This window comes from Xiphophorus hellerii, chromosome 5, assembly GCF_003331165.1.
Source record: "Xiphophorus hellerii strain 12219 chromosome 5, Xiphophorus_hellerii-4.1, whole genome shotgun sequence".
Lineage (NCBI taxonomy): Eukaryota > Metazoa > Chordata > Actinopteri > Cyprinodontiformes > Poeciliidae > Xiphophorus > Xiphophorus hellerii.
Genome location: NC_045676.1, coordinates 20,600,365 through 20,628,339, shown reverse-complemented (window position 1 = coordinate 20,628,339; position 27,975 = coordinate 20,600,365). Strand labels below are relative to the sequence as shown.

Genomic DNA, 27,975 nt, shown 5'->3' with positions numbered 1-27,975 from the left:
GAAGGCAGGGTCTGACTTTTGTTCTTTTGACAAAACGGAGAAAACAATGAAAAAAATGAGAACATCCCTTTTGTAGTACCTTTTTCACACTTGTGCTGCTGTAATATGTATTAATAATTTCTAGTTGCTTTGTGTTCAAATGCTTTGGACTATCATTTCCTGAATGTCTTAGTATGGGCTAATGTATTATTTATAAATAATGTCATTCAGACTGTAATCCATTTAGGTATAAACTTTTTAAGTATAATATATCTCTATAGAAACCCAATGAAAAACACACAGAGTCAAAATAAAGTTTATTTTTATTAACTTCACAGTATTATTTTTTATAATTAGTGCAACAAATGCAAGACAATATCAATTAATTTTAAATATTCAAAAGCACCAATCTGTTCTCACACCCAAACAGTCAGAAATCTCTGACTGTGCAAACCAAATATTATAAAATGACCCAGCAGAAACAAAGGGAATATTCAATTACATTTCATATCCAGTGTAGAAAATCTCCATACAAATATTTACTTAAGAAAATATTGGGGGTAGAGAGGGAATCACATCATATTACACAAATAATAAATCCATAATTCCAAGGATGCAGTTTAAACATAAATAGGAAAAAACTGCGGTAGTGTTGAATTTATTTTCCAACAATCTCCGAGTTATGCTCTTATATTGATGTAAAATTAATTTAACTCAGTTGTGTGAAATACATGAAATGTTACAAGCAGATAGAACTGCACACTCATATCTTCTCTGCACTGTAAAAAACAGAAGTGAATATTTTTCTGTCATCCACATAGAAATAGGAACTGAAATCAAGTCTGTCACAACAGAAAATAAGATTAGGATCTAAAGTACTGTCTCTTTAAAACAAAGGTAGGAACGCCTAACACATGTTAACATTTGATGGTTGACGACTGCATTGAAGAATATGGAAGAATGCAAATAAAACAGAAGAAAACAGTATTGCGAAGAGGAGGAAGAAGAAGAGGTGGTCAGTATATAGATATTCAAGTAAATGTCTTAAATCAGATGAAAAAGAATCTCCGATTGCCTCAGTAGAAAGTTAGTAGCTGTAGTGTTACAATCTTTTCTTGAGCTGGTAAGAGTAGAAAGCAATAAAAACTTGTTTAAAAAGCACCTGCTGATACAACCAATCATAAAGCATGACAAATAAAAACAAAGTAGGCAGCCTTTCTCTGCTCGTCTTTGACATTCACTCTCTTGGCACAATTCAAGCCATGGCAAGCATTGACATAATAAATGTGATTTACTGGTTAATCTCAACAATCATCCCTTTTTAAAATACAGAATTTAAACCTTGTGAGTGTAGAAGGTTCCAGTATAGTCTTCACATGAATCAACAGAACAGGAGCAAATTAACTCAACGTCTGCATTGGGCAACTCAGGAGAGCCCATTCAGCTCCTTCAGACTAGCGGCAGCAGCAATTAGCAAACACCTGGTGGAACTGCGTGGCTGCTGAGCTCATCACGCAAATGATTTCTCAGTGGAATGCTGCTGAGAATGGTTGTAAACAGCATAATGGAGAAGCGTTGTTGTAATAATGTGCTGAAAGTGGAGTGTCGGAAAGAGTAGGAGTTTCTTAAAGAGGCAGAGATGAAATTTCAAGGCATCACATTGCGAAGTCAAATTTCTTTTCAGCTATGTTTGATATATAAAGCATTTTTATAAAAATCGAAGGTAACATAGTTACTTGACTGTAAAATGGCAGCATGTGCCTGGAAAATACACAATTCTGCCACTTGAAGACTTCACTGCATAAAAACCATGAAAGTCTGTGGGGGTGCTTCGGAAAATGTTAGTCAAGAAAAACAGCACAATAAATAAAAATTGTATGGAAAAGCCAACAAGGAGCAAATGCTGACAGCTGCATGTCAAACTTGTTCAGATTTACTGTCTGCTTTACTTGGACCAGAAGATCCTGAGATGAACCAAAGAAGAAATGAAACCACAACAAATCTCAAAGTCAAGGGAAATATGAAATAAAAAGTAAGCCCCTACCACTGTGCATATTAAACTGTGATTCCCAGAGACATTAATGAGCACCCTCTGAAATTCTGCCTCAGCTGCAAGCCTCAATGCCAGACATGTTAGCATAATGTGGTAAAAGCCACCACAGCCCAACCTTTTCTTGGAATGTGCTGCTGCTGCTGCTCCGAATACAGGAACTATAAATTACTGGAAGGGAAATTAAACTGATGCGACTGATGTCCATTTTGAAATTTCCCCGCATTTCTTGAATTATAAACATAAAAACAGATTTCCTAACTGACCCGGTTGATGTACCACAGTGTGAACTGAAACCCCAACAGATCACAGAAGCAAAGCTGATAAACACTGGCTGTAATCTCCTTTGTTTTAAGATATTGAAAGTTTCGATCAAATCAATTAGATCCCACTCTGCAATGTGGAAATGATGTCTTGTTGCACATCGGGTTTTATCATTAAAAACTGAAGACATGCTCATGAGTATTTTCAGTATTTTTAGATTACTTAAGCTAAGCACTGGGTGGAACACAATAACCGGTGCTAACCTGGTTAAATAAAATCTAAAAACATGCTGACAGGTCAGCGTAATGCACAGTAAGATTAGATCATATTTTTTGACTTGCTGTATTTCTATTACTGTGCTTTATGAACACTTTCAACAAGCTGGTGGAGGTTTGCAGCATCAGGGAGACCTCGGTTTACGGGTCTGGCAGTGTTTTTGAAAACAATGAGAAAGTAGAAACAGGACTGAAATGCTGTCCTTTGGACCTGATGAATCCAGTTTTTATCCTCCATTATCTCCTCCTGACAAAACAACTTCCAGTACTCATATTATGCAGGCCTGGATGCTGCCGTTTCCTCCACCTTTTGCTCCGACTCTATTTCGTCTTTGGCAGGTTCAGCTGCCTCGTCTTTCGGGGGGAACATCCATGCCAGAGCAGCTCCGGCTGTGCCGTCCCCAGTCTGACGCGAGAAGCAGAGGAAGGCGGCCCAGACGAAGGCGCAGCAGCCGGTGAAGGTGGTCCGCACGTACAGAGGCACCAGGGCGAAGTTCAGAAACTTGGAGAAACAGACACCTCTTAATATATGAAAGGCACAGTTGCTATGATTAAAACTCAATAGACGAGAAGTCGCAGAAAGGACCAGCTATAAGCATCCTACAGTAGAGCTGCTGGTTTCAGCAAACAAGGATAGGCACTTATTATTCTATTTTTATGTATTAGTCTGCATACACATACACATTTTCATTTTGATCATTTATTCTGACTTTATTTTAGCATCAACATCTAGTAGATAGCTTGTTAATTCTAAGTAATGCCCTGTGTATGATTATAATATTTTTAATAGTTCTACATATTTTATATTTCTAAAGTCCTTGAACTTGTTTTTAGAAATACTGTTTTACCGTAACTGATACAAAATACATGGGAACAAGTTTATCCTGAGGCTCTTTGTCCACCTGGTGTTAATCTGCTTCTTGGGTAATCTGCTAAGAAGGAGGAAGCGTTAAATACTTGTGTGAAAGTGTCCAGCACGCTTTCAGGTCCAATCACTCAGGCCACATTGATCCAGAGGACACGTCTCCTGACCTGTTATACTATCCCTTCAGTGCGCAACACTAAAGGGATAGTATAACAACCTGACATAAAAAAAAAACTAAATATGAAAGAAGTGATTTAGGATTTATGAAAAGCTTCTGGTTATGCTGAGAATATGAATATTTTGTGAATATGAATATATTGCGGCGACATGCAGCAGTGTTTGTGCTCCTGTCGTGTGCTGATGAGTGCAGCTCTGCTGTTAGTTGGAGGTCAGCTGGTTTCTATTATGGATTTTACCAATATTTGGACACCACTCCGGACAATAAGTGGACTTTTGAGGCTAACACTGATGTCATCTGTGAGAATGCCAACCAGAGAAAGAAAATTAATGGGTTTTTGATGTTGGATTCAATAAAACAAATGTTTTTATTTTTGAACAGCTGATAGTTGAATTACAGACTTAATCGCAATCATCTTTTCAGCATCACTGTGTACATTATTGAAATCACTATTTATTAAGCTTTCATATCTAAAAGGCTGTGCATTACCATTTTGCTTGTCAGTAATATGACTGGCCACTTGGAGGAACTTTTAATTTTCGCACAACTGAGAGATTTCATAAAGCAAAGGAAGAATGATGGGAAACTATGGCGATGAAAAAAAAGGAGAATAGTGAGGAAAATTGAGTCTAATTACAACTCATTCTTATTGCAGAAATAGTATTGGAATATCATGTTTTCCTAATACATTCCTAAATACATCTGTATTTTTATAAATATTTGCACACTTGCTTTATCCACTGCTAACAGCTGAGGTAGAAAGGTTACATGTTCATTTATAAATAGAGCAGGTAACTGAGACCCAGCCAGATATGCAGACCAATGTTAGCCATCACCTTGCATTCTTGGATCAACAATAATGCATGTAAATTACAAATTAAAGGGTAAAAAGATCCTTTTTCTTGATGGATGTTGGATTTCAGATTTTCCCCCTTACACCAATACAGACAGTCGAGCAAAATATGTTGATAATTACCTGCATGAACGGCCAGAACATCAACCCAGTCTGAAAAAACGAGAAACAGAAATCAGAAAACAGAAGCTTTGTTTGCTAGTAAGCAAACAAAGAAGCAAAGCTACTTTATTTCACCTGCGGAGATTCTTACAATCAAAAAATTGAATGTGTTTTAATATTCTAACAAGCAAAAACAAATAATTTCTCTGGTTTACACTTAGAAATTCTGTACTTCTCTACCTCTGCAACTGGAAGAGTTAGAACGGATCCAATAAAAATCACCAGCAGAGGTACAATTATAGAAAACCCAGTCACGTTTGGTTACTCAATCCTGTGAATCGTGTTGAACAGGAACTCTTTGACATGTGGAGAAGCTGTGGAATGAATAGGCAACCTTGTGGCTGAACCGGTCTTTAACCTCAGCTCCAAACGTTTCATAGCTCTATGTGCTGTTCATTCATACCTTGAAATTTCAGGAGCCCAAAATTATAAAGAAGACAGGCTTTACCATGAGTGCTTTATTGTTTTTTAAATTGTTTTACTTCATTAGAGGCCCATCTGTGGACGTGCAGTGCAAATGAGCTAAATTTATAAATGTTATAGCGTTCAGTATTTGTTTATACTTAACACTTATCCCCGTGCAAATACACATTAAGAAAAGAAGAACGAAAGAGGTGACCTCCTAACAGACACAAGAAGTAGCAGAAATCTGCTTTTTTCAAAGGGTAATAATATAAAATTTCACTCCTTATCTTTTGTGGGAGTAATCTGCAGAAAAACAGAGTATGTTTATATTCTTACTTTTATTTCCATCTTGGACAGAAAGAAAAATCCGTGCTTTTGAGAGCCGACCCACCTTATAAGTGTTCAGGAATTTTTCCCTCCAGTCTTCCAGGATGTCTTCTTTTCCCTCCAAAAAACTGACACCTGATTGGAGCAGAAGATACCGCACAAAAATGATTTACAGTGACCATGGAAGAGACCATTATAAGCACTGCTAAAAAACAATAAGTCACTGGTAAAAAAAAATTTAATAAAAAAGCACTTCATAAACAAACTTTTGTTATTTAAACAGAATGAGCAATATTCTCATAAACCTTTTTTTATTAACAACAGCAAATATATTGGTTTCCTGAAAAAGGTGCAGATTTTTTGTCCTGGCTGGAATCACTAAGAACTTAGATAACTTTTAATAATTGGGATTAGTTGTACAAAATAATACATATGGGCACAAAAGAACATGGCACTGTACATTTAAGCTTTTGGTGGTTTCAAAGTTTCCAAAATCCACAGGTTTGGTTTACAACTTTGTGTTCGATTCAGTCCGCCTCCCTTCTTTCCACTAATTTCTCAATACTTAACAAACATCATCCATCAACCACAGATAATCTTAGATTTATAGTCTCAAATATCAGTCCTCTGCAACAGACTGGCGACCTGTCCAGGGTGTACCCCGCCTCTCGCCCGGAACGTTAGCTGGAGATAGACACCATTCAGGGGGTCAGGAGGAGCACCCCTCCTGACCCCCCTAAGGGACAAGAGTGTTAGAAAATGGATGGATGGATGGATGAATATCAGTCCTTATCAAGGGTTTGTCATATTCACAGGTAAAAACTGAAGCCATTACGCAGTTTGTCATTGATTACACCTTTCAGGTAATCTGGGTAAACATTGCTGCTTCTGAAATAATATGAAAAAATGCTACATTTCTTGCGCACAGAAGTTACTAGCTTACCAAAAAAAAAAACATTTTATTGCCAAACATGTTGGCATAAGATAGGATTTGTTTTCTTGTTGATCTAATTCTCTCCAGGGCTTATACTTTATTCCCAACTTAATCAACAAAAAATAGCACAAGTAGGTTGTTTTATCCATATAGCAGACTTCACAGTTCGGCTAAATAGATGCGCAGGATATAAACATGTTCTTACAACGCAGCTACTTACACAACAATCATAATATACAGTACAGACCAAAAGTTTGGACACACCTTTTAATTCAATGAGTTTCCTTTATTTTCATGACTATTGACATTGTAGATTCACACTGAAGGCATCAAAACTATGAATAACACATGTGGAAATATGCACTAAACAAAAAAGTGTAAAACAACTGAAAATACCCCTTATATTCTAGTTTCTTCAAAGTAGCAACCTTTTGCTGTGATTACTGCTTTGCACACACACTGCATTTTCTTGATGAGCTTCAAGAGGTAGTCACCTGAAATGGTTTTCACTTCATAGGTGAGCCCTGTCAGGTTAATAAGTGGGATTTCTTGCCTTATAAATAGTCATGAAAATAAAGAAAACCCATTGAATTAGAAAGGTGTGTCCAAACTTTTGGTCTGTACTGTATATTTGGAACATGTCTTCTGTAAATTTAAGATGTTTAGCAGAGGTGCATAATGCACAGTTGTTATTCTCAATAGAGATGATAAAAGGGGAGAAAAAACAGCCCTGAGGAACACCTGGATGCAGATTTTCCCTGGTCTCTTTAGCTGTTGTCTGTCTTTAAAAAGGTTCTTAATCCAATTGTAGACAGTAAACTTATTTAAAAACTATATTTTAAGCACATTTATTTCTCATAGGGGATCTGTTCATATCTTACTGGCAGCTCAGGATGTTGCCAGAAGGTGATGCAGCCCCAACTTAACAGAATCCTTCCATGATGTTCCCTGGTAAGCAAATTGGATATTGTTCACTGGCATGCCATCTCTAGTCTCTCAAAGGATTTTATGATTACAGATGGTACAAAAATAAATCTGTAATCATTCAGTTCAGTGAGAATGGGTTTCATATAGAAACAAAATGATCTTTTGAAGATCTTGGTGAAGACAGAACAAGTTGACATGCTTTCTCTGTTTCGAAAATGTTAAATACCATTTCAGCTGATCCTCAATGGAAACTTGTTGCAAGAAGGAAAGCAGCTGAGGGTTAAAGGGGTAGTGTGTACGAGCAGATTCGTCAAAATAACTCAATAACCGTTTTAAGACCTCAGCCAATTGTTGGTTGTTAGCAAGGTGAGGTTGGCGGCTTGTAGTTGGAAATGATTTTCACACCAATCATTAGTCACTGGCAGAGAACTGGATCATCAGCTTCCTAGAATAGATCTAATCTCCTTTCAGTCTGTATTTGGCCTGATTTTAAAGCTGTTTCTGTTTTGTGGTGTTATTGTTATGTGCTAGGTGGGAGCCGATTGGGTTAGCGATAAGGTTAAAAAAAAATTACTGCAATATATTTTGCTGTATTGAACGGTTTTGATAATTGTAACAATACAACTTCGAATCGTAACTGTTTAATATGTACTAGAAAAAATACATTCAAATAACTTGTAAGACAATAATAACCAATGATATTTATTTCTTAAAAAGTTAAAATGAACTAAGCACTTAACTCCCTTAATTCCTCCCTCTGCGCTGCCTTTTTTTAGCAGTGTCTGTTACTAAATATTAAAGTCTGTCTTTATAATTGTTGACTTTTTCGGTTTCTCAACCAATTATTCAAATTATTTGTTGACCTCCACTACCTAGTAGAGGACACAGGTGTTCTCAAATAAATGTAACAGTTTAAGCAAAACCATCTCCATGTTCTCCCACTAACCTAGGAACCCAGCATCAGCTGCAAGACTGTTTCACTTTTTACTCTATTTCTAAATATCTTTGTAAGCACCAGCAACAGTGGGCATAAAGAAACTATAAACTAATGCCAGAAATGGAAAGAAGCAAAACAAAACAAAGATAGAAGATCCCCAGATGTGTACGTCTAAAACATGTAATAAAAGGGATAATTATGGTTCTCCAGTCTTATGAATGTGCCACAAATGAATTAATCTTAGCGCTGAGATAGTTTGACCTGACCTCTGTAGGACTATGAACCAATGGGACACACGAGAAGATCACGATGTCCTATGCTTAAGTTACAAATCGACAGATATGTTTATGTTTTAACTATTAACAGCACAATGTTTTCAGTGTGGTGATGCGTTCACTGACCCGTGTAGAAGACGCTGGTGGCTAGGGGCGCTGCCGTCGTCTGGTCCAAGAGCAGCTTCTTCATTACCATCCCGGCGGAGTTTCCCGGAAACCTGCGCTCCAGCAAACGCATCCAGAAGAAATTGAAATTCCCGTGAAAACTGAACGCCACCGCAGCGACGTTGCGCGTGTGTCTCCAGTCCATCTGGTCCCCGGCGGAGAACCACTGATGGACCAAGTCTCCCCCGGCGAACAGGCAGCCGTACAGTGTGACATTCGTGACCCACGGAAAGCGGCGGACATGCCTCAGAAACGCCTGGAGCATAATTCAGTCTGCGCCCAACATGAAGGAGAGCAGAAGACGTTGTTGTCCCGGGCTGGGAGTTCGCTAAATCATGATGTTAAACCATCGTTCCCTTTTTCTCTGGAGGATCGTTAACATACACACACAGCAGTACGCTTCCTTTTAGGTATCAACAAATTACATTTATAAATAAAAAATAAAAATAGTGTTTGTCTCTGACAGTGAAGGTTGTAAATCTGTAAAAAAAAAAATTAAGCCTACTTGCTTGTCAAACTCCTTCCAGCACAGAGAGAGGGAGCGACAGTCCTCCACCGGCTGCGGTCGATTCCTACTGCGTATTTTTCTTACGTAAAAAAATACCCACGTAAAAAAATGAATGGGTGGAGTAGTACTAAGAGTACAGTCAGTCAGCTATGCTCGGATGGGCTAAAAGTGCCATAATCCAGTAAATACTTCGGTAAATATACATATGGTAATTAAATTGAAGTTGCCAAAAAAATACAATAAAGTGGAGAATACACTTCTATAGTGTTTATTATTATAAATAGAAGTAAAAATATAAATATTTCAATTCAATCGCATAAATAAGTTTCCATCATGAATTCCAATTGACCAGAGATGAGCTGGGATCTATGCGCTGCAAGTTAAATACACCAAGAAATAAAATGTTTTTTAAACAATTATTTTTTACTGTTCATTAGATGCATTAAGACAAAGAATGCCTGTAATTTCTGGCATGAACAATTGTAGCTAAATATTTGACTCCACTGGGTATGAATACCATGTGAATGTCTAGCCGTCATCATATTATTCAGAAAGGAAATTGGTTTGTTTCCCCAGTTTGTCGTCCCAGACATGACAGTGTTAAAGGAAAAAAGTGTCTCAAATGAAAAACACACCAACCAGCAGAACGCGCTTTGATCCACCTTTTTGCTGTTTGAACTAAATCTAGGTTGGAAACATACGCGCTGTTACGCTTGTAATTTCATAATTTTCAGTTGGATGCAAAACTATTACCCCATCAAATAATGAGTAGAATTTGTGCCACTCTTTTTGGTAATGTAGTCCATAGAAAACACAAATTTAAAACGGCTGAGCGAAACTCAGAAAAACTGGAAACCGCTATCGACCAGGAAACGCTGGTTAGGTTGCAGTGTGCTTGAAGCAGCTTGCAAGGACTCGAAGGAAACAACTTATCAGAAGGCCATATGCTCAGATTTTTTACTGCACTATGCCATAATTCCTACCATTACTCGCAGAGGATTTTGATGGACATAAACATGCACTTTTGAAAAGAAACACATTCATATAAAGTGTGACATGGTCAAGAGCGAAGGAGAAATAAACATAAAAGACAACTCTATTTTTCAAGGTACATTTCCACAGATAAAAAAACATTCAACAAACTGACCACTTCCTCTACAATTTGTGCACTTTAGAACAGTACAGATATTTGTTTTGAGTCTGTAAATACAGAAAGGTTTTAAATAGGGGCTGAACAGTGGCACAGTTGGTAGCACTGCACAGCAAGAAGATCCTGGGTTCGATTCCCGGCCCGGGGTCTTTCTGCATGGAGTTTGCATGTTCTCCCTGTGCATGGGTTCTCACTGGGTATGCTGGCTTCCTCCCACAAAAACATGACTGTCAGGTAAATTAGTCTTTCTATATTCTCCCTAGGTGTGTGTGTGTGTGTGTGCATGGTTGTGTGTCCTGTCTGTCTCTGTGTTGCCCTACGACAGACTGGCGACCTGTCCAGGGTGACCCCACCTCTCGCCCGGAACGTTAGCTGGAGATAGACACCAGCAGCCCTCCTGACCCCACTAGGGACAAGGGTGTTAGAAAATGGATGGACGGTTTTAAATGGACTTTTCCATTAAACAGAAGTTCCCTTGGCTTTCTGTAAAAGTGTTTTACTGTGTAGTACTGTTTGTGGTAACACTTTGGTTCTCTTCAGAAATCCTGCGTGGGTAATGTTTTTCTTGAAGATCTGATGTTTTGGCAGCAGAAAGAGTCAAACTCACACTCTGCTAATATAAACCAAAACTACAATTTCCACAAGTTAAACTGAAACAGTGGATACATAGGGAATATAGTACGGAAAAACATGTTCTCACATAAAAAAAACTCCCAAAACATCAATATATAAACCTGTGAAACAATATAAACCCACCGACTAAACATGAACCATGAAAAGGTGGCACCAAGAAAGATCAACTGAGTATTCATCATCAGCAGGTACAGAAGAAAATCAGTAAGGGCGCTTGTTTTTAGGAAACAGTGTGAAAAGGGCCATTTATTACTCAGTGTAGGGCTTTCATTAGAGCTGTGGTGAACCCATCCCCCCAAAAATCTTCTTTACTTTGAAAGAAAATAAGGGCAAAGTGTCGCCTTCTTTTGGACTGCAGTGTGAAACCGGCCAACACTAAGGCAAAGTTAAACCACAAACTGGTATAGTTATGAAACCATGCACAGCAATCCAGTGGACCAATGGATACATCTTGTTACCATATGAGCCTGGAGAGGTAATGTGCTGCACCTTGAAAAAGAAGCTTCCATTAATTTAGACAGACAGACCAACATAAGGTAGTGCATAACTATAATGTTGAAATGTTGAAGGAAAATGAAAATATCCCATTCTCCTTAACCAATAAAAACCTCAGAAGTGTGGTAAACATATTCATACAGGTCCTAATACGCAGATACCCCCAAATAAAACACAGAGCAAGCAAATATATTCACAAGTCACATAATCACCAATACATTCCTCCTAGGGCTGGACGATGAATACATTTTATCGATCAATCTAAATTTGGGTTTTTGAAGATTTCATTTTTGGGCAAAATTAAATCTTCAACAATTTATTTCTTGGGTTTCTATAGTTCAGAGTGATGTCAGCAGACCCAAGGCCGGCCATCTTGCTGGACAGGTTTTACAGCTTCTGTTTATGTGTACGAGGTTATACTCTGGTATAAGTTTTACAGATAAGAAAATACCTCATCTTTTAACACACCAGCATCAAATTATTATCAGCAACAGGACTTTGAAACAATTGTGCAAACGACTGTCTATTCTGAAGAAAAATCTACATGGATTTAGGTAGCCAACTAACTCTTTAGAAGCTTATATTTCATAAAAACAACTTTTTATTGCAACTTTAAGACGTTCTTCTAGTAAAATTAGTCTTTATTCTGCTAATATTATGACTATATTCTCGCAATTAAACAATTTTTAAAATTGTGTTGCCTGGCCCTAATACACCCTCGTACAACTCACAAAAAGAATGACAAAAGCCACTTTTTGAAAATATTTTCTCTTTTTTCTTTTAAAGAAAAGAAAGCAAGAAAAAAACAATATCGGATCTGGAATGACGAAATCTGAGATTTAATTTTGAAGTCATATCGCCCAGCCCTAATTCCTCATATGAGTAAATATAAATCAGTTTAAATCGAGCTGTTCTATGAAGGCCTCGGAGGTTTGATAGTGTGCGTTAGTGAACAAACAGCATCGTGAAAACCAGGGCCCCCCAGAAAACAGTTAAATCATAACTGTTAACCGGTCAAGACATTAACATTCAATCTAAACCAGACATACCAAAGTAAGTCCTCAGGGTCCGGTATTCTGCAAGTTCTAGGTCTTTCCGTGGTTCAACACAACTCCTCCAGAACTTTAGGAGAGTAATTTAACTATTTACACAAGCTGTGTTGGCTTAGATAATACGTAAATAATGTGTGTTGGCTTGAGCAATGGTTTAGATCAAAGTATACTTGCGTGTTAAAATATCCCAATCAAAATCCTCAAGCTAATCTAAAAGAATCTGTAGACTTGAAAAATGATATTCACAAAAACCCTCCATCCAATCTGCAAAATGCAAATACAAAACTGGCTTTACTCAGAGGAGCCAATCGGAAATGATCCATGTGGTATGAATACATTTGCAAAGCGCTGGTCTGGGATTGGATCCTTGAGAAAATACTCTGATTGAAAAGGGGTCACAGTGTTTCCATTGGAAAACAGAAAAACAGTCAAATAGCATTTAAAGGTTCAGCTGTGACTTGTTATGACTGGACAAGCCTCTCCCAGCTACCGCTCTCCGTCCGGTGGTAGAGGTGCGGCTGACCTCCCGGGAACAGGCTGTCAGAGTTTGGATGCGACAAAAGGAACTGGATGGTGGACTTAATGTGCTGGACAAAGTGCGGCGGTTCAGCAAACGGAGACGTGGACAGGTACTACAAACACAGAAAAAAAAAAAATTTATTTATATAACTCGCTATACTGTTTATTCTCCCAGTGTTGTTCTGGTCACCTTCAGAGGTTCAGTACTTCCCAGGCATTATGTTACCTTTAAAATAGTGGCATCACTTTGTGACAACCAGAAGGCAATTTCCAAATCAGGACTCCACTGGCATGGTCCAACTTTAATAAGTCCATGTCTTGAGTCATAAATGTCAGTCATCTGTAAAGAAGAGATATTTGATTAAAAATCAATGTGTAGTCTAGCTTCAGTCCCTTAAAAATGAGACTATGCGTGCAAATTTACATCATAAGGACAATAGCATTTACAGCTAAAGATGGCATTAAACAGTAAACCGAAAGAAATAATAATAAAAGTATTAGGCATTTTAAACTATTTATGCCCCAAGATCTTTGGTTTTGTTTTGTCATGTCACAACCACAAAATTCACTGCTTTCTGTTGGGATTTTATGCATCAGATCAACTCAAAGTAGTGCTTAAAGGCAATATGGAAGGGAATGTTTTTTGAGTTGTTTCTTTTTTTTGCCTGTTTTACAAACTAACATCTGAAAATTGTAGAGTGCCTATGTATTCAGTCCACCTGACACTGTAAATGCATATTTCAATGGTGCTACAAATACAAATACAAATCTTTTGGGACATGTCTCTACCAGCCATAGACATGTAGACACATTGACTTTTAGCTCATTCTTCTTTGCAGAGCAGCTCAAGTTCAGTCAGACTGGATTGAAGCTGCCTTTGAACATTTAAATTTTTAAGTGTTGACATATACAGTATATTTTCAACTTAACTTTAGAGCTGGGCTTTGACTGGACTAGGTGGGACTTAGTTTTTACCTCTCCTCCAGTGAAGGTCCGTGCCGACCGTAGCATCTCTGCAGGTCCTTTATGAGGGAATGAGGCAGGGAACACTTCCCCTGTTTTAACATTTACACCTAGACAGACTCAAAGTTATTACCAATAACATATGACATATATGCATATTACTTGTTTCTTTGCCACACATCTGCCACTCACCTATTCCATATACTATCGGTTTATGAATTCCCTTGTCAACTACATTGTTCATCTCTACAACAGAAAGAATTGTGACTGAGAAATCAGAATGTCCAACTACAGTATTTACAAAAGATAGAAAACATATAAAACCTGTGATGCAACATGTCTCCAGGTGAATGTGATCCTTCTGTTTCTGGAACGCTGCTATAAAGTAAAAGCAGCACATGTCAATTTGGCGATTTTGAGATTATGTCCACGAACAACATACTATAGAGAACTTTATTAACCTACCCAGGATGTTAAGGCTGAGTTTATGAGATCTTTTGTCATCGTCATCAAACCCTCCAACTAGATGCAGCTCAAATCTAGATGGCAGCACAAAGTGAAACAAATGTTAATGGGAAATTATGAACTTTGAACTCGTACTTGTGCATGTATGACGTGCCTGCCCTCATTACAGCCGTTACTCAGTGATGTGACGGCTTTCATAGTGAGCTGGACCTCAGTCCTGGTGCTGGAGCCATCGAGGTGAGACAGACAGACAGCTCCACTACCTGCCAAGTAATGAAACAATTGAGAATCCTTTAGCTTACAGGCAGATGTAACGCACAGTAGGAATCTGGTAGAAGTACAGTACCGGTGTGTCGCAGCACGACCAAGTGGCAGGTGGTAGCATCATCTGATCCAAGGATCGAAACGCAGTCTGTGAAATATTTGACCAGAACCAATGAAACTGATTAGAGTTCAAATTGTAAAGTCACACAGACAAAAGCACTGATCTTACACCACATGGAGAGAGAGAGAAAAAAGTAGGTGAAAAATCCATCAAATCCATTATGAACAGCTGCCCATAACCCTTAAATGTTTTGACTCTTTAAGACCACAAACTTTAATGTATTTTATTTGGATGTTGTATGTCGGACCAGCAAAGTAACTCATAATTATGGAGTGGCTGGCAAATAATGAATAGTTATCAAAATCATTAATTAAAAAAATGCAGACTCTTTTCAGATCTGAAAAGTATGCCATGCATTTTTATTCAGCCCCTAATACTCGTGAGCCCCTAAATAAAACCCTGTGTAACCAGAACTAACATAAGTAGTAAACAGAACCCAGCTGTTTGTAATCTAATCTCAGCATAAATGTAACTAGTCTTTGTGACACAGTTTCTTTTCTCAGTAATACATGGATGTCAATTCAAAATTCAGAAGATAATTCAGGTTCTTAAATGCATGACTGTGATTTGTCATCGTGAGCAGCAGGTGTACTCACTGTCTGCTGGAGTTGTCGCTGCAAACTCTCTCTGCTGAACATACAGAAGGTGCTTCGGATCTACATCAACACGTGGCTTGGAGCGAAATGCTTTTGCATTTTCCTGCAAAACAAAATTAAACTCTTGTTTTTTCCTGGATTTAACTCTAAAATAAATACAAACCAAAAGTCAGTCTAGTGACAGTAAGCATTATTTTATTTCTATGAGTCAGAAATACATTTTGTAGGAGAAAAAAGTCTTTCTTGAAATGCTATGTGGGTCCTACTCATAAGGTTTTATTCATATTTCATCATGGTCATATCTTAATATTTTATAATTACTGTGTATGAACAATTTTACAACTCTGAAAATTTAGGCGCAACTTATTTTTATGTCATTTATATAGACTGCAGTTTCATGAGTTCTCAAATCCCTCTTAACCATTTTTTAAAGTATGTATACAGTCAGTATCTATTTACTTGAGACATTTTTTGAATCTACAAATTACACCAAATAGAATGAATGAATAGTTGGACCTCAGAGCAGACAGTTGGGTACATTGAGCTGGGTCCCGTAGGAGTTTATTATTCCTATTAAAAGAATGTCTTCCTGAAAGTATATATTAGTGCCATCTTTGCCATCTGGGGTTTGCTTCCTGGTCTCAGGATCTTTGTTTAATCTCTTCAACTCTTTCTCTTTTCAGTTTATTTTCTGTCAGAAACAGTTTGAAAAAGGACACTGGGCCCACAATCCTTTCATAACCAATGTCAATCAATCCATTTCCAGTATAGGTAATTGCTGCAAAGGTTAATGCGATCAACTGTCCGCTCCCAGCAGGAATAGGCACTGCTGCGAAATCTGTGACTTTTTGCAACTGAATTTATTTCTTTAAATGGATAATATTTTGTCCCAATTGGGGTGATAAACTGAACTTGATAGTACTGTATTCTGAATAGGATGAAATTGGAATATGGTTAATGAAAATGTACTATATGATTGGATTGAATTGATTGTGTATTTCTTTACACCAGCTATATCTGTTTGCCTTGTAAAGTCCATTGAAATAACAATTGTAAATTGCTGCTAAATAAATAAATTGAACTGAACAGGATGGATGGATAAACAGACAAATGTAACATAAAATGCAACCCACACAAAATGTGTACATTTCTATCATTATTATACATTTATATCCCTTTAATGTCTCTTTTCCTTCTTCCATTTTTTAACCTACAGAATTGTCCTTACCGTCCCTACCTTCCCAGATTGATAGGATCCTGCAGCACTTTCTTGTGTTTCAGAGAAGTAATCATTATACTCACTTTATAAAAGACACAGTAGGTCCACATAAAAAATGGCCGGGTGCAATTAATGTTCTATTTTATGTTTAGACGTGAAACAGATACCGTAATAACAATTGTCTTACGGTGAAAGAACAGTTGTAATGTGGGAAATAAATGCCAAAAGTAACACGGTCACATAAAACCAGACAGTTTCAGGAAACAAACCTGTAAATGTGGATATTTGTCGAATAATTCCGCTGTTGATCTGAAGCAATCTAATTCTCTGTTCTGAAAAAACAAAGGCATGTCCTTCAACCTGGTCCGCTTCCAAACCAGTTCGGTATTATGCTACAAGAACACCAATAACTTCGGTATCAGTATTGGTTCACTATAAAACAGAACTTCCTGAAATGATCGCAGTCTTTTTCGTTTTAAATAGTGCTTCTTTTTAAACAAAGTCTGGCATAGTCGCCATCTACTGACCGCTTATGGTTTTGCAACGCGTCTCTTTTCTTGTTCAAATATGTAAAACCAAATTTTGTTTTATAAAAAAATATCTTTAGACATAGGAACAATGATTTTTTTTGCTGCACAGTGCACTTTTGCTGTTTTTGAGCCGCAACAGACGCATACATACCGAGAGTCTTAAAGCGCCAACGTTTTCACGGAGTGAGATTCTCCATTATTACTTAGGCAAATTGCGTACGTCCTGATGTTTGTTTTGAAAAGGCGCTACGTAGTTTTACTAGCCATTAGGCCGAAGTCGATGTCTTTCGCTGGTAGGAAACAAACAGGGCGACTGGCGACGTGTTTAGAGTTGCTCAATAATCCCCGTGTTACTCGTTTTATCTTCTTATTTCAGCTGTTACAAATAAAGTAAAAATTATTTGTTGTGTGCCCGCTCATTTTTACGCTTCTGTCGTCGAACCTACTGCGGCTAACCATCGTTCTAGCTAGCGACAAATCTACCAAAAGGGCTATTTTATCGAAATGAGAGGGGGCTCCTCGTACGGAGACAGGGACAGAGACAGAGATCGTGGACGAGACAGGTACGTTTTTCAGATTTAGCAAAATATATATATATATATATATAGTGTTACTTAATGTTTGAGCTTCAAATATAGCTTTGCATGGATGAAAGGAACACACAAACAAAAGCTAAGCTAACGCTTAAAGATCCATTCCAGTTAATATTTACATCGTCAAAAAACACCCGATCAGTCGACGAATAAAGTTAGGTAAAGTGTAAATTGAAAATAACATTACCACAAAGGACTGAAAATGCTAACAGCGTGTTTGTGGAACCCCATACAATTGCTTCAAAGTTGGCCTATCTGTGGTGTGGGTCATGTTTTCCTTCTCACTCAAGTCTTTCAACTATTGTAAAAGTTTTATTTCACGTCTGATCTTGTGCAAATAATTTGCACTAGATTTTGGGCTGCAGTAAAGTAATGGTGTTTGATTTAGGTAATTAAAATTTTTTGAAGGAGTTCTAATTAGATACTGCAGTGTAGAATTGACATTAATAACTCGGTTGACTTACTACTTTGTTTTACTAAAAATAGTTTAGTTTTAAAAGGTATATCAATTAATCAAATTTTATTTGTACAGCACATTTCAGCAGCAAGGCATTTCAAAGTGCTTTACATCATAAAAACACAGTCATGCAACATAGAATCAACGATCAAAACATTGCATTAAGTCAAGTTCCATTGCTAAATTCTTAATTGATTATAATTAAGACAACACATCTGTAAAATATGCACATCTTAAGAAGCTAAAAGAAAATGGGGGGAAGGGATACAACAGATCTGTCCAAGAGAATAGAAGAGCAATAGGCAGAATGTCCCTCGTTGATGATGCCAGGCTTTGGTAGCTTGCCAACACACTGTTCCCTCATTTTACACAGACTTCTTCATAGAACCCATGAACTACAAATGCTGTCTCAAGACACTAAAGATGACAAGGCAAATTGCTCCAGTTTACATTTAGTAATGTTTAATTCAATTTGGGTCAATTTTACACAGGCATTTAATAATTTAAATCAAGTTAGCATTGGCCATTTTGAATACTTTTAGCTTCAGACTTAATATGAAAGCATAAAGGGGAGGAAATGGATAACTATTTCCTGATTTTTACTAGAGAGGCACCATTCCACTTTTTTCACTTCCAGTATGGATTCAGATATTTGAATATATATATATATATATATATATATATATATATATATATATATATATATATATATAGCATCGGCTGATACCGATCCGATACAGCAAAGCAGCGCTGAAATGACTTAAAATGTGTTTTTTTTAAAACGTAGACATAAATGTACTGACTTGCAAATGTATTTCATAACTCCACACCAGTATAGCACATGTAAATATGCCAATAACTTCACAAGCTTCACAAACAAGATTCTTTGATGTTGAGTTACTGATTAAAAACACTTATCTACTCTAAAGTACTTTAGAAAGGTTCAGAAATGGGTATGGTTAGATAGACTTAATTTGTGTAATAATTGGTTTGCATCCTAATTTCTTTTGCTTTACCTCTCTCAGACCACGGTTTGGAGGGGGCATGGGTGGCCGCAGCGGACCGCCGCCTATGAAGTTTGGAAATCCTGGTGAGCGTCTCCGCAAAAAGAGGTGGAACTTAGATGAGTTGCCAAAATTTGAAAAGAACTTCTACACTGAACACGTTGAAGTCCAACGCATGGGTCAGGTAGGTTTTTTTTTTTTTCTTCTTTTCTTTGTACTTGCTCACACACCATCATTAAAAATATAATAATAATAATAATAACAAGCTGTTTGGTTATGTGTAAATTTTTTTTTGGAATGCTTATTTTTCTTTTTTGCTTCCATATCTAGTATGATGTGGAGGAGTTTCGCAGGAAGAAGGAGATCACCATCAGAGGCTCTGGCTGTCCAAACCCAGTAACTGCTTTTCATCATGCTCAGTTTCCTCGTGAGTTAGCTCCTTTTTACTCCATCTTTCATAAAGTTTTTTGCTGTAAAAATAAATAAAAATGTCTAATTCCATAAAACCTTATTTGCCTCAATTTAGCACGTTTACTCATTCTTTTACGTTCGTAAACATCCTCTATTATTTAAATGTCACGCACAAATCAGCAACATATACATATATTTTTTTTTTTAGAAAAACCCAGACAGATCGCTTTCAGTAACATTTAAATGGCCGAGTTTAACTGTCTCCTGCCTTTGCCTCTTGCAGAGTATGTGATGGATGTCCTGGTGCAGCAGAACTTCAAGGAGCCCACAGCCATCCAAGCCCAGGGTTTCCCTGTGGCCTTGAGCGGCAAGGACATGGTGGGAATAGCACAGACTGGCTCTGGGAAGACGCTGGCTGTAAGGATTTCGCTTCATGATCTTGTCAATAATGTATTCAAATCATTTTTAACATTTAATTTGATCTCTGATAGGTGGAAATCTGTGAGGGATTCTGAAATATGAACAAAAGAGACAGATTAAAGTAAAAAAGTAATTCATGGTGTATAATTAGTATCATAAATAACCTAGACTTTGTAAGCAAAATGGAAGTAACTTAAGTTAATATTTAATGTTTTGAATCTAAATTTTTGGCAAATATTGTGAAAGCAGTTCTAACAACTTATTGCTTCTTTTTTTCCCCCTTGCAGTACCTCCTTCCTGCTATCGTACATATCAACCACCAGCCCTACCTGGAGAGAGGGGATGGCCCCATAGTGAGTGCAGGAGAGAGTTCAGTCTAAACATTTCAGTGCACAGAACCCTTGTCATTTATCCCTTTCTCCTTCGTCTTCCTCTGTTCTCAGTGTCTGGTCCTTGCACCCACCAGAGAGCTGGCTCAGCAGGTCCAGCAGGTTGCCTACGACTATGGCAAGTCCTCCCGCATCAAGAGCACCTGCGTGTACGGCGGCGCACCCAAAGGCCCACAGATTCGAGACCTTGAGAGAGGTGGGTGTGGTGGGCTAATGTGGACTGTTTGGATTTTGACTGTTTCTGACATTCTGTTCATATCCGACCGTAGGCGTTGAGATCTGCATCGCCACGCCGGGTCGCCTCATTGACTTCCTGGAGGCAGGGAAGACCAACCTGCGCCGCTGCACTTATTTAGTGCTGGACGAGGCCGACCGCATGTTGGATATGGGCTTTGAGCCGCAGATTCGCAAGATTGTTGAACAAATCAGAGTAAGGCGGCTGCGGTTATGTAGTTTTGCTATTTTCAAATGACCATTGATAAGTGAGGGTGTTTTGGTGCTTTTTTATTTTTGTCCAATTCGTATAAAACCATCGCTTTCTTGTCTCTTTCAGCCTGACAGACAGACCCTGATGTGGAGTGCAACGTGGCCAAAGGAGGTTCGGCAGCTTGCCGAGGACTTCTTAAGGGAATACATCCAGATTAACATTGGCGCTCTGGAGCTCAGTGCCAACCATAACATTCTGCAGATCGTCGATGTCTGCATGGAGACCGAAAAAGACAACAAGTAAGACTTAAGCATGCGACCTACATCATTTGCTTTTGTATTGTCTGATCTTCTCACGCTGGTGGTTCTGAGTTGATTTGCTAACATTGTCTCTCTGCATGCAGGCTTATTCAGCTGATGGAGGAGATAATGGCTGAGAAGGAGAACAAAACCATCATCTTTGTGGAGACCAAAAAACGATGCGATGATCTCACCCGGAGGATGAGGCGCGATGGGTGAGGAGGATCTGTGACTCTTTAAAAACGTGGTGGGCAGCTTTCAGTGTGTGAGTTTGACTTGCTGAATCGATGTGGTTTTGGTTCCTAGATGGCCAGCCATGTGTATCCATGGAGACAAGAGCCAGCCAGAAAGAGACTGGGTTCTCACTGGTAAGAATACATCACAAACAGTAGAGGTCAGGGTGTTGGCATCTCTGAAAGTCAACTTTCATATCATGCATACCTTAGGACTACGGATAAAAATGATCTCTTGTGCCAACGCCGACATATTTAGATTGATGCCCACTGCTGACGTTGATTAATATGCATTGTCCTAGTTTAAATAAATAAATGAAATGAGAGTCTACAGATGAAACCATTCTCTGGGTTGAAGTCTTTAAAAGTATAGAATGTACGTAATTTTTAAGCATTGAATAAATGTGAAAATAGAATATGGACATACATGTGTGGCATTTTTTCTTTATCATTTAGAAGTGTTCTCCATCAGTGCATCTGTCTCTGTGCTATCAGTCTTTCCACCAATCCTTCCACAATCCATTATCCATTAGTCATCAGTCTAATAATTCACATATTGCATCTGTTTAATTTCTTACCTAAAGAAGAAATGTCACATTCTCTCACACCTAGCATGATCAAACTTTCCTTCCTTTAAGATGTTTCCTCTCTTCCCTTTAATTTTGATTTATCAACTATTTGGCAACATTTTTTTTCAACTTACATGTTTTCGTTTCAACTCCACAGAATTCAGGAGCGGCAAGGCCCCTATCCTGATCGCGACAGATGTTGCCTCTCGGGGTCTGGGTATGTCTGGGATCACATTGTTTACTTCCTGTGATTTCTGTTCTCAGCATCATTTGTCTCATTTAATTTGTTCTTCAGCTAATAATGAATTTACATGTATTCAAGTCAACCATAATCCCCAGTTAATGCTCTGAATTAAATCAAGCAGGTGGTAAGTATAACAAGTTAGTAAAAAATGACTCTTGTACAGCAAGCAGGCTTGAGAATTATTACTTATATCCCACAAGCTTATTTGCAGGTATTGTTTTCACAAAATAACAGAAATCATGTATACTTCTTCAAATTAATTTTAGGTACAATGTCCGTAAATTGAGTTTTTCTTTATTTATATTTTGTTTTTGTTTTTTTTCTTTTTTTACAAAAATTGTACAAGTGAAAGTCCAGCTGTCAGCCAGATATGTGAAAATCACAGAAGAAAAAAAAACAGAATGAGTCCAAAAAAATAAGACGTTACAACCTGGTAACGTTGTCGGCTGAAGCATACAGAGCTGCAGGCTTCGAGCCTCTCGATCCAGCAGGTTCATAGTCTGTTTCTTGTTACCGCAGTTTAAAAGCTTCCTTCATGCGGGGCTCTCTGGCACGCTGCCTGAAAGGAGGGGTGTGTGGGCCCACAACGTCCTGCGCACCTTTTCTTATGTCTCCTAGTGTGGTGTCAGTATAAACTCCTCGGATTGCTGCTCATGTTTCACATTTTTCTGCTCGAAATCTTTCAACCTTCACGTCAGGAGAGAGCCGTATGTTTAGGAGATAGCTTTGAAAAGAAAATGGAGGGGGGGGGGGGAAAGGAACAGTTTAACATCTGACATTTCTGTAGAATATTCTGAGAAGGGGGGATAAGTAAAGTTTTGTAAACTTTTACCAAATTTCGATGACTTTATCCTTGTTTTCTTCTCCCCTCTTCTCCTCTCAGGGTTTGGCAGCACACGGCAGCTGTAACAGTCTGTGCTGCTGTCTCTGTCCCCCTCAGTCACATTATAAAAGGCAAGCTTTGTGAGCTTTAGTGGGATTAACGCCCCTATTACTCTCCTGAACTAAGAAAAAGAAAAAAAGATTGAGACTCCAACCCCCCATTCCCCATTAATGTCAGTTTGCAAATCCAACGAGCCTTCCTTGGGAGCATCCTGAGGGTCCTGTATGTCTGCCCGTCGGTCCAAAAAGCAGACAGACAGGGGAGAGAGAATTAGACGGGCTCGTCTGGATCCAGTCCTGGCCAGGGTGTGAGGAGGGTCCCGCAATGCGACGAGAGAGCAACAGAACCAGCCATTGGGTGTGCGTGGGTGTGTCCTTTGGGGTTTAACGGTTCTGCTCCCGTCTGACGTTGCTGGAGTGAGCAGAAGGTGAGGGAGGAATCCAGTCTCCCTCTCCCTCAGCCCTTCCCTTTGAACCAGGACTGATCAGGGGGAACCTTTGTAAAAACAACTTGCAGGGGGTAAGTACCGCAACACCCCTTTGTCTTAACTCCTTCACGAGCTCACCCTACAGTCAGGTTCTGCCTTTATGCTTATATTACAAAAGAAAAGAGTTCATGGTTCAATAATCATAGCACACTATTGTTACTGTGTAATAAATTATTAAATGGCTTCCCTCTCGTGACGGAGGGGGAGATGGGAGACTTATTGATCAGCAGTGCTGTCAGAGCCCCACGTCTTCTGTAATGAGAAACAGACTTCCTTACCTTCCACGTTTAGGCCAGTAATCATGAGTCCTCTGAAAAGCACAGAGGCTTAAAATGGTTTCTTTACATGCCGGTTCTCACTTTAAATCAAGTGAGTTTGCAACGTTGAAGGCATGTTGAATAGTAAAGCTGTGTCTCTGAAATTAATCTTTGGATGTGTGGATTGTTGCACGGTAAGTGAACTCCAATTTGTTTCAATCTTTCTGCTTCACACCAAGACATGTTGTTGCATTGATAGATGACTTCAGTCGTTCATAGGCATAAAGCTCCCAGCTTTCTTTAGAATTTCATTAAATGCATCACTTCCTGTTCTCTAAAAGCCCTTTACCCTTCTTGAACTTCCTTTGCTGTCTATCCCAAAGATGTGGAAGACGTAAAGTTCGTCATCAACTATGACTATCCCAGCTCCTCTGAGGATTATGTCCATCGTATTGGGCGCACGGCCCGCAGTACCAATAAGGGCACCGCCTACACCTTCTTCACCCCTGGAAACCTGCGACAGGCCAGAGACCTGGTCCGGGTCCTGGAGGAAGCCCGGCAGGCTATAAACCCAAAACTGCTCCAGCTGGTGGACTCCAGCCGCGGAGGTGGAGGCGGTAGGAGGAGCTATATTTTTATTTGCAGTGCCAACCAGTGGTGTACATATACATCAGTCTATATAATTGATTTGATTTCTCTTTGAATTATTCAGGAAAAATTCAGTAACAGCTTTGGACTTATGTTATGCATCTCACTTCACAATCTATTCCGAAAGCACGATCCATCCCGTTAGCTCATTTACGCAAGTGGGAGGATCACGGGAGGATGTCTTTTTTTAAAATTCTTTTTGCATCTAACTGTAATCGTAAATATAGTATATTTTAAAGACAATAATAAAACACAGATAAAAAGGGTTTAATTATGTGAGAAATAAAATCAAGCATATGTGCCTGCATACAACAGTCAAGCACGAGGAAAGATGGAGTAATACTTTTGGATTTTACATAAAACTGTGGGATATAGTCTTTTACAATCCGATAACACTTTTTGTTAGTCTAATAAACAATTACAAAAATAATGGTCTCCTACCAGAAGACATTGACAAATACGTTACAGTCCAGTGAGTCCAATACACAATTTTCTACTGCATTATAACCTTATAACTTAATAATTATGACAATTATTTATTAATGGAAAAATAACATTGTCTAGGGAAATAGATTATTTCAGAAAGTTTTACTTTGCTGAACTACAGCAGTGATTTGGAAGTAGTAGTTTTAGCACATGCGCAAATGACGGCGGCGGTGGGGCAGAGGTAAAGCGCTCGACCCATGTACTCACTACGGGGATCACAGGGTCGAGTCCTGGCCCATTGACCTTTGCGGCATGTCTTCCCGCTCACTCATATTCCACTTTCCTGTCAACACAAGGCCACTAGAGCCAAAATAAATAAAAATAAAAAATGTGCGAAAGAGCTGATGGCTCGAATAGTGCTTCCGGGGCAGATGGTGGAGTGACGATGCTTTAAATAGCTCTCTTTTCAGGCTAATAATCAGGTTTCTTTGAGGCGATGAAAGCAAAAGCCCATTCTAAATGTTACTTTTCATTGTTTTTTGGGGGGGGGTTATATGCAGGTGGCAGGATGCGTTACCGTGGCGGCAACTCCAACAACCCTAACCTAATGTATCAAGACGAGTGCGATCGGCGCATGCGCTCCGGCGGAGGCGGCAAAGACAGCCGCGGGGGCTTCAACCGCGACGGCCGCAACAACCGCGACGACGACCGCTCCTCGTCGTCGTCCTACAGAGACAGAAACCGAGATCACAGGAACAACTACAACGCCGGCTCGGATCAGTACCAGAACTACAACAACAACAACAACGGCGGAGGCTACAACACCCGCGGCGGAGCCCCGACCGGCGGCGGTCAGGAGCAACCCAACCAGCCGCAGGGCCAGTTCGGCCAGGGCCCTCCTCCACCCCCTCCGCCGTCAGGCGCCCCGCAGCCGTTGATGGCACAGCAGTTTCCCCCGCCGCCGCAGCCCCCACTTATGGGCTTCATGGGTCAGCCGCCTTTCCCTCCTTTCCCCGCTGCCCCCCCTCCACCGCCAGGCCCACAACCACCCCGTAAATAGTTATAATTAACATGTACTGGGTAAATTTGTTCAAGTGTTTGTAACTCAGTTTTATTGTTGTGGTCTCCCAAACAGTGTTCTATCCAATGAGGTAAGGGCTTGTACTTTCACACGAGTTTTAAAGAAAATTTGTTTTAAGGACCCCAAATAATTAAATTTCCCCAACCGAGTATTGTGGAGGAGGAAAAGGGATTTCTCTCTCTTTTTTTATTTTATATTTTTTCCTTCACCAGCCAAACTTTAGGAGTTAGAGAGACAGTCACATTCCAAACACCTCCTTAATCTTTGTACTTGTTCAACTCGACTTATTGAGTTTGAAAAAGGTGGCTTTTGTTTATAACTTCAATTACAGCTTCACAGTACCCGTTTCTGATCTTCTCTTCACTGGTTTTGGCAATGACCACTTTTAGATAACTTTTATTTTGCCTTTTTATTATGTATTGTATTAGATTTAGTTACATTTAATCATGCATGCCTCCACATGTTCCCTTTGTGTAGCAAGTCAGAAGTGAAGTAGTGTTTTGAGCTTTAACTAAAAACATATTGTTGCCTGTTTTCTGTCAACGATGCTCTTTTTACAGTGTTTTCCTAAATAAACAAATTAAATCAATACATTTTTGTCTTAATTTGCAATTTATTCTGAAATATCAGGTAAATTATTGGATCTGCTTCACACATAATAGCAGAATATTCTTGGAATCGATTATATGTAGGCTATAGTAATATTTTGATTTCCAGAATTAGGTGATTTTTCTTTAGAAAGTCATTCTAGTTTTATTTATGTATCTTAAAAACAGTCAATATAAGCAAGGTTTCTATAATGACCTGAAAAGTCTAGAATTTGATTTCTTTTTTTGGCCCTCTTCCAAAACTAGAAGTCTAAAGCTGCATGTGCTGACTCCATTTAGGTTTTCTTAAGTATTTAAATTGTAAGTATTTAAATTGTAAGTTAAACTATGGAACCTTACTGACACCTAGTGGACATTGTTTACATATTTAATTTGGTCAGTCAAGCAGAACTCGTCCAGCTGTACGCTCGGTGTCTTCGTCTGTCCTTCAGACACGTTTGTGCCTTGGGACTCTATTTGTCTGTAAGTTCATTTTATTAATCGTTATTCCAGCATTGTGTAATATTTTGTAGAAAAGTTTTACGTTTCCCAACCAATATTTAAAGCTACATCGTTAGCTAATTGGAGAGAATTGGGAGTCGCGTGTTTGCCTGGTTGTTTTCTGTATCTGTAGCTGATGTATACTTTTGTGTTTTGTGACAGTTTTACAAAATAAAATAAAGGAAGAGAAAACAAAAGGAAAGAAAAACAAACCAGCAAAGAGTTGCAAAAATAAAACAAGAAAACTATCAAGGACTGGATTATTTCCAACACTTGAGTTGGAAATAATCCAGTCCTCGATAGTTTTGTAAGAGCAACAGAGGGCAGCATACTGCAATTTTATCACAAAATGTATTATTGTATAACATCCACTGTAAAAGTTGCAACACATAGAGCACATCTTTGTTTCCTCTCCTAACCTATAGAAGCAATCAGACACCATAAACTCGCACAACACTGAAAAACATTCAGCAGCAGCAACTGACCTGAAATATTTCTAACTGCTAACTGATAGAATAGGTGTGATATTTGTAAATATTCATGTTTTACTATATTTTCAGTTGTGATTTATCCTTAATTTATGCTTGATAAAGCCAAACTGTCCCTTACATCTCATTGTATTACACATGAGTTATAGCCCCGATAAAGATGCTTTATTTTCTCTCGACAGCCTTGTGTTTTGGATCACTAGAGTTGAAAAGGGTTTTTACTGGCATCCCTGTGAAACTGATTGTCTAATGGTTGCTATGTTGACTCAGCAACTGCAAAATGGCAGTTGCAATTTGATAATTAGACGTTTCTAGAAATTTTGATCAGTTTGAAAAAGTATAGATTATAAATGGCTTTGATTACAAAAAAGAAAAGCTCCAATAATACCTGAATTGTGATCCCAAATTCCAGATGAGTTAAAAAAGGAGGTTTCATGGATTCAGAAACCTCCTTCAGAAA

General features: G+C 38.6%; 3 protein-coding genes across 4 annotated transcripts; 1 reads left to right on the top strand and 2 right to left on the bottom strand.

Annotated features, from left to right (window-relative positions):
- Nucleotides 1–284: 284 nt before the first annotated feature.
- On the bottom strand, nucleotides 285–9,183 carry LOC116720826 (mpv17-like protein). Its single transcript, XM_032564281.1, has 5 exons — nucleotides 9,102–9,183; nucleotides 8,558–8,869; nucleotides 5,423–5,493; nucleotides 4,588–4,617; nucleotides 285–3,070 (listed from the first exon to the last, which is right to left on the bottom strand). The coding sequence occupies exons 2-5, from the start codon at nucleotides 8,859–8,861 to the stop codon at nucleotides 2,843–2,845; spliced, it is 633 nt and encodes a 210-aa protein (XP_032420172.1). The 5' UTR covers nucleotides 8,862–8,869; nucleotides 9,102–9,183; the 3' UTR covers nucleotides 285–2,842.
- A 1,941-nt stretch (nucleotides 9,184–11,124) lies between these two features.
- ntan1 (N-terminal asparagine amidase) lies at nucleotides 11,125–17,061 on the bottom strand. Of its 2 annotated transcripts, XM_032562101.1 has the most exons (10): nucleotides 16,851–17,060; nucleotides 15,363–15,465; nucleotides 14,728–14,793; nucleotides 14,536–14,644; nucleotides 14,382–14,455; nucleotides 14,241–14,294; nucleotides 14,109–14,162; nucleotides 13,929–14,026; nucleotides 13,180–13,293; nucleotides 11,125–13,066 (listed from the first exon to the last, which is right to left on the bottom strand). In XM_032562101.1, exons 1-10 carry the CDS (start codon nucleotides 16,929–16,931, stop codon nucleotides 12,896–12,898), a joined length of 924 nt encoding a protein of 307 aa, XP_032417992.1. In that variant the 5' UTR covers nucleotides 16,932–17,060; the 3' UTR covers nucleotides 11,125–12,895. The 2 variants fall into 2 exon arrangements, with proteins under 2 accessions (XP_032417992.1, XP_032417991.1); XM_032562100.1 differs by having other exon boundaries at nucleotides 14,109–14,294; nucleotides 16,851–17,061.
- Nucleotides 17,062–17,342: 281 nt separating this feature from the next.
- ddx17 (DEAD-box helicase 17) lies at nucleotides 17,343–26,530 on the top strand. Its single transcript, XM_032562099.1, has 13 exons — nucleotides 17,343–17,674; nucleotides 19,187–19,349; nucleotides 19,496–19,592; nucleotides 19,860–19,993; nucleotides 20,284–20,349; nucleotides 20,440–20,581; nucleotides 20,655–20,815; nucleotides 20,939–21,111; nucleotides 21,216–21,326; nucleotides 21,418–21,479; nucleotides 22,071–22,130; nucleotides 24,168–24,401; nucleotides 25,419–26,530. The coding sequence occupies exons 1-13, from the start codon at nucleotides 17,616–17,618 to the stop codon at nucleotides 25,916–25,918; spliced, it is 1,962 nt and encodes a 653-aa protein (XP_032417990.1). The 5' UTR covers nucleotides 17,343–17,615; the 3' UTR covers nucleotides 25,919–26,530.
- The last annotated feature ends 1,445 nt before the right edge of the window (nucleotides 26,531–27,975 follow it).